We start from the raw sequence: 6,571 nt of genomic DNA on the forward strand, positions 1-6,571 counted from the left end.
AGAAAAAAAAAAAGAAAAAGTGAAGTGAATTTGCTGATTAAGGCACAGACATCATCTAGGACAAAATAGTTTACAGGGATTCTGTAATTATTCCAAGACAAAACAGGGCCAAGAAACTGAGATAAGATCAAACTTAAAAAAAAAAAAAAAATCTGGCTGTGTCCTGAAGTGCAGGAAGCCATAGCAAGAGCACCCTGCGGAGAGCCGTGGTGCTGTGGGCTGGTGACGCCTTATAGCCAGCTGAGAACTGGTAGAACTGATTCTGGGGGTAAATCATCTTTCTGTTGTTAACTGTTGCTTTGTAATGCCATCGATTTCCTGCAAGTGGCCTGTTAAAAATGCTGATTTCAGGTGTCTTCAATTCACAGACAAGTCAGATAGGAGGGGCGGGAGAATTAATTCCAAGCGTTTTTGGGCTCCTAGGCAATATGTTGATGTATTGACACATACAGTCACACTGTCACGGTGATCTTTTGCTCGTCTAGTTGTGAAAGTCATTTCGCAGTGGCTAAGCAAAGGCGATTAACACCTGTATGCTAGTGGTTTATTTTGTATTATCATCATAATTTTTAACTCTTTCACACCCTCAGTAGTGCCAGTCCTGGAGGTGCTGGATTAATTTGTCCTCAAGTTTTGTGAGTTGTTTTTCCTCGCCCTGCCCCTGTGGTTGGTCAAGTGTTTGGTTTGCTTGACTATCAAATGCAATAAATTTAACCAAATCATGTGTACGTGCTTGAAGTACTGTTTTGAATGACCCCAAACTAGAGAACTAACTTTAAACTGTTCATAACAATTTTATCCGACTGTAACTAATCATACTAGCCACCCGTTTTAACATCCTTTTAAACGGTTTTATCTTAGTGTAGCCCCTGTAGCTTGAGTTAGTCAGAAAAAACACTGGCAACGCTAAGAAACACCCGTCATGAAGGGACCTGCGGTGGGGTGGGGCCACGTGCCTGAGGTGGTGTCCTCTGTTGCAGGACTTACTCAGCTGATCATTACTTACAAGAAGCAAAGAAGTTAAAGCACAACGCAGATGCGTTGGTGAGTAAACCTCCACTATTATCCTGTGCTGGGGTTTTGCTGCCCCTCGCTGCTGGAGCTTTCTTGTACTTCCTCTCGGTTTTATGCCCTGAAGAGTTTTTCCGCTCTCCGCAGTCGGACAGGTTCGAGAAGGCTGTGTACTACCTAGACGCTGTGGTGTCGTTCATCGAGTGTGGGAATGCATTGGAGAAAAACGCTCAGGAATCCAAGTCCCCGTTCCCTATGTATTCAGAAACTGTGGAATTAATCAAGTAAGCGCTGTAAAGCACGTAAAAAGTCAAGTGGGTGGGAAAGAGGTCTGGAAGTCAGAGCTACTCGATTTACTGACGTTTTGCCATGACTCTTGAGATGTCTTATCGTTCTCCAGTAAAACTGGATCGCTTACAGGTTTGTTCCAGTTGCTGAGGATTAAAGTGTTTTCCAGAAGGTTGAGGCACTTTCTGCTGAGGCTTTTGAAGTCTCTCTAAACGTAAACATAATTTCTCTAAACAGAACGTGTGAGAAGCAGAATTTTTCCGACTGCTACCTAGTCAGCATTGTGTTTAGGGTCCGAGAGAGGTTCCTGGGAGAGTGCAGACAGCTGAAACTAGGAATTCGACAGAACGTCAGTGTTTTGTGATTGATAAATGACTGTAATCCTTATCTGGTTGTTTACTTGGCGTCTTTGTAGATACACTATGAAACTGAAGAACTACTTGGCACCGGATGCCACGGCTGCGGATAAAAGGCTGGCAGTGCTTTGGTACGTGAGTCCCGAACTTCATGCCACATGCCGATTGATTTCAGATGGTTTGTCTGGGTGAAACGCTGTATGTTGCTGAGCTGGCAGGCGGTTCCGAGGCAAACGTGCGAGTTTTGCACTCGGCTGTACATAAAGATGAACGCTGAGTGTCCGACTGCTGTAGATGGGGGCAGCGAGGGCCAAGTCTTTGCAGTATTAAGGACAACCAGCAGAAAGGATGAGGTCCCTCCTCTGTACTCCCCCAGTGGTACGTCCTGCTTTGGACTGGCTGTAAAGAACTGTCACTAACCTCCTGGAGCAGCAGGATGGGGGACCAGAACCAGTCGGTGTCAGGTAGAAAGGAGGGGGAGGCTGTGGCAGGATGGGTTAGACTTGGAATGGCCTGACATGAGGAAAAAATAACTGAAGCCCTTGTCTAGGAAGTAATTTACTGTGGTCTGCAAAGCTCAGAACTGGAACTGATTGGATCAGAAAGGCAATAGTTTCAGCTTAAGGCACACGAAGGTATTTTTGAGAATTTACAGGTGCTTGTGGACTTTTTCCCAGACCTACAACCTGAGAGTTGGCAGAGAAAGCTTTAAAAACAAGGCTTCTAAATTTTTGAACTTCACTCAGTTGTGATAAACTTGACTTCAACTGTGACTCTTTTGTTGTCTTTGGGCAGTCTGCGGTGCCAGTCGCTCCTGTACCTAAGGCTTTTCAAACTGAAAAAGGAAAGTGCATTGAAATATTCTAAAACTCTGACCGAACATCTGAAGGTAATGGCATACGTGTTGTCTTTAATACATTAAAACCTAATGAAATTAAAGTGTTTAAGATTCGCTTCGAATTCCTGAGTCCAGTTTTCAGGCTGTGACCTGTGACCAGGCGATGGGCCCTGTCTCGAACTGGACCATGAGGGTGCACTGAAGTTGAGTAAAGCTGGGAAGAGGCAGCTTGGCTGTCATCACCCTACTGGTCCCAGCACGATCGCTCTCTGTTAATAATTGGATCTAGCTTTTGTCGTCTTTAATAAATTAAAGAGGCTTCAGGGAGAATTTAAAGATGTTTTTCTTGCTGCAGATGCAAGCTGAACCTTCACTGTCATGTTTAAGCTTAAGGGAGTTGAGGATCTAGGGTGTGTTACGTGGGCTGCTGCTCTTCAGCCTTTGCCAGAGCTGGCCCCAGAGCCGACATCTGATTCCAAACCAAACTGCTCTTTCTGGGTTGGTGATGTTTTCAGTGGGCTGTTTGAGATTTGTTTTTAATGTTCACCGCTCCCAGTGGATGTATCAACATTTCTCTGCAACTGACTTTAAAGTGATGTTGGGGGAAGGAAATCAAGAGAAAATAAATTTATTTGAATCAAGTTGTTGCAGATGAGAAAAAGTTACGACACTTCTGTGACGTTCCTCAGTCCTTAAGCTGGACCGAGATTTCCAGAGGAACCCTTGGGGATTGTAACTGATGTCACCGGGTTTCTCTAAAACTTCCAGCTCTCAATAGGGACAGGGAACAGGCTTCTCCCGTGCCTGACTTCTCAGACTTTTCGAGGCACCTTTAATTGTTCAGTGATGGCAGTAACAGATTTCTTCCTACTAATGGGCTGAAAATCCCCGAATGCTCTCAGAAGCATCAGCGGGGTCTAACAGCTAGAGCAGAGGACTGCTCCAGTCCTACGGATATTTAGTGGCCTTCGTGTTGCTAAAGTAATCCCCTAATTTGTGTCTTAGTCATCCGTAAAAAAGGGTATTTTCCCAAAGTTTAATTTACTGTGATATTATTCAGAATGTTGCTTATTGCTTAAAAGAAAAACTACAAAAATTGATTTGTTCAAAAACAACCAATGAAATAACCAGCTAATAAAGTGTAACTAGTTAAAGTATGAACATAAATCAGGTGACAAATGTCTTTTTCCCCAAACAGAATTCCTATAATAATTCTCAAGCACCATCACCCGGCATGGGAAGGTAAGCAGTAAAAGCTGTCAGCAGTGTTTCTCACTTCGAGCCGGTTTTGCCCACAGCAGTGTGTCTGGGCGCTCAGAGGGTGACTCCCCGCTCTTCGGAGCGTCGGGGCGGTTGTCCTGAGGGTGTGGGTTTTGAAGGGGTTGTTTGTGTAATTATTCTGATAGGAGGTTCGGGCGGCTGCTGCCTGTGATAGCGCTCTGCAGAGGCTCCCCAGGCAGTAAAACCCCAGGGTCAGAGTGTTAGGAACACACCAGTCACTTATCGCACTGAGGTTTGTTATTTAATGTTTTTTCCCTCAAAACAATGGCTTTATCAGTGCTGCAAGCCCAGATGGTGACAAGTACTTCCAGGGCTGTCTGTTCCTTGGTACAGCAGTTTACTGCTGCTCTTTAGAACCTCGCAGTGACCTGTGCTAAGTTCCTCTGAGTTTCAGGAGGCAGTTCCTGTGTGCTGGGAAGTGTGATATTGCGGCAGAATGGTCACTGTTAGATGTCGTGGTTTTGTTATTGCTCTTTCTGGTTCAGGTAATTAAACAGTGAGTCGAAGGTGTGATTGCACTACGAGATGGTGAGGTTTGCTGGTTAGGTTTTGGCTGAGAGGCTAAAGCAGAAGAGTTGGAGGATCCCAGCAGCTGTTACTGGCTGGGTGTTCCGTTTGTCGTAGGGCAAATCCTGACTTCGTGTGTTAAATGGGAGTGGTTTAGCATCTCCCACCGAGAGGTGTGGGAGGAGAGGTCTCAGAGGGCATCTTAGAACGTGATGTGCCTGAGGTGCGTAGAGCTGTGCGGTTTACCGTGCCCTGTTCTCCTCCAAGCAGCAAGCCGGTCAATATGCCGTCTCCAGTCTCGCCAAAGCTGTCTCCAGGGAATTCAGGAAATTACTCCTCTGGGGCAGCCAACCCTTCAGGGAGCGGGTCTTCGGTGACGATCCCCCAGAGAATCCATCAGATGGCAGCCAGCTATGTCCAAGTTACGTCCAATTTCCTCTATGCCACTGAAATTTGGGACCAAGCCGAACAGCTGTCTAAAGAACAGAAAGGTGAGGGTTGGCGCGGGTGGACGGTGACATCAGGTCTCCCGGAGTCCGCTGAAACGCTCGTAGGGTGTGGATCCTGGAGCTGCAGTTCATGGTGCTCAGGATGCCTGACCAGGTCCTCTGTGGGAGTGAGGGGGGAAGGTGCACCTCAGGTTGCGGTGGAGGCGCGGGCTGGTTGGCAGGGAGCTGTCGGGGATGTCATGTTTCCTACCAACTGTCTGTTTAAAAACAAACAAAAATCTTTGATGCGTTTCCTGTAGAATATGAGAATAGGAAGAGGAACTGGGAACAATTTCCATTTCTGAAGTTCTCAAGCGAAGTACTCGTTTGAGGCGGAAGGCCAAGGAAGCTTTACCATAGTTTAGCTGTGCTCTAATTATTCCTATCAACCAGTCTTCTGCAAAGAGTAAAGAAACGGATTACAGAGGACCTTTTTCCTGTATTTTTATTCTTCCATCTTTCTTTATCTAATCTGAAAGATACGTGTTGAAAAGGTGGGGGGTGGTGTGACATTTACCATGTGAAACCACGCGTGTGGTTTAACTCGTGTTTCTGTCATTGTAGAGTTCTTTGCTGAACTGGATAAAGTTATGGGCCCTCTGGTTTTTAACTCGAGCATCATGACAGACCTAGTGCGTTACACCCGGCAGGGATTACACTGGCTGCGCCTGGATGCCAAGTGATGGGTGGAACTGAAGGAATGGAAAACTGAACACGTTTTTCTCGCTGCCTCTGATTTATCTCCACAACACTGTGTCATGTCGATAAGGAAGACTGCCATAACACATTGCTTAGTTGACACTAAGAGCAAGGAATGCTGTCACATGTCTCCCATCCTCATTTGTGTTTTGTGTTCTAACCCCAAATCATCTGGTTAATGGACTTTTTCAATATTCCCATTTTAAGTTATTTAAATATTTTAAAATTTGCTACATATAAAGGTGTAGTTTTGCTGATCTGTCCTGGATGGATCATTGGAATTCCAGTCATAATACATGAATAGTCAGTTTAAATCGTATTTATTTTAATTTTTTAATTTTAATTTTGAAAAGCCCGGTTTGGGGCAGTTTTTAGCTGTTTCTTCCCTAAATTTACCCCTTTGAGTACTTAGAAATTAAACATAGACACTTTATTTAAGTACTTTGAGCTTTGTTACTCTGTAATGTCTTGTGGTGGTAGAGCCTGTAAAAGGAACTAGGGTTGATAGGTTCTAACGCGTAGGGACGCCGTACTTTTCATGCCTAATGCCTATGAGTCAACTAATAAATGACAACTACAGATTTATTATTGCAGAATTTGTACTAAATAGAGAAGTTCCAGATATTCTTCTACATATTAAGATACTTCGTTTAAATGAATTATAAAGAAATTTATATGGAAAAGTATTTAGCTGGATCTGGCTTGGCTTGTTTCCAAGGCAGTTTCAAAACATGGATTAACACTATAACAATCACAAAACATTACAGGAATTTGCATTTAATGTGATGTCGAAGGAATGGCGTAGGAATGAACTGCAGCGCGATAGGTGCGACGCATACAGGAAAAGCTTCCGAAAAGGACAATCTCGTGCTCTTTTGCATCTCTTCGTTTGAAATATGTTCTGTTTCCGCGCTTGTCATTCTTTGACACTTACGAAACGAGTGAACTGTGTGGTTACAAAACCAGCGATAGTTGATTTCCTACCAGAGCTATCACGTGCATCTTCTCCACTGACCGAGAAAGCAGGAGCCTTGCGCGGAAATCGCGGTCCCTGTTCTCCGTGTCGGGTCTGATAGGTAACGGACACTACAGGCTGGCGGCGC

General features: G+C 44.7%; 1 protein-coding gene across 1 annotated transcript in view; it reads left to right on the forward strand.

The window, feature by feature from the left end:
- AFF4 (AF4/FMR2 family, member 4) overlaps nucleotides 1-6,046 on the forward strand; it is a 29,221-nt gene extending 23,175 nt beyond the window's left edge. Inside the window, exons 15-21 of the mRNA XM_010145770.1 lie at nucleotides 981-1,044; nucleotides 1,159-1,295; nucleotides 1,715-1,786; nucleotides 2,451-2,544; nucleotides 3,692-3,735; nucleotides 4,552-4,772; nucleotides 5,334-6,046. Of these exons, the coding sequence (XP_010144072.1) occupies nucleotides 981-1,044; nucleotides 1,159-1,295; nucleotides 1,715-1,786; nucleotides 2,451-2,544; nucleotides 3,692-3,735; nucleotides 4,552-4,772; nucleotides 5,334-5,452 (751 nt within the window). The 3' untranslated portion in view covers nucleotides 5,453-6,046. The remainder of the gene's footprint in view (nucleotides 1-980; nucleotides 1,045-1,158; nucleotides 1,296-1,714; nucleotides 1,787-2,450; nucleotides 2,545-3,691; nucleotides 3,736-4,551; nucleotides 4,773-5,333) is intronic.
- The last annotated feature ends 525 nt before the right edge of the window (nucleotides 6,047-6,571 follow it).

This window comes from Buceros rhinoceros, unplaced genomic scaffold (genome assembly GCF_000710305.1).
Source record: "Buceros rhinoceros silvestris isolate BGI_N320 unplaced genomic scaffold, ASM71030v1 scaffold14111, whole genome shotgun sequence".
NCBI classification, from domain to species: domain Eukaryota; kingdom Metazoa; phylum Chordata; class Aves; order Bucerotiformes; family Bucerotidae; genus Buceros; species Buceros rhinoceros.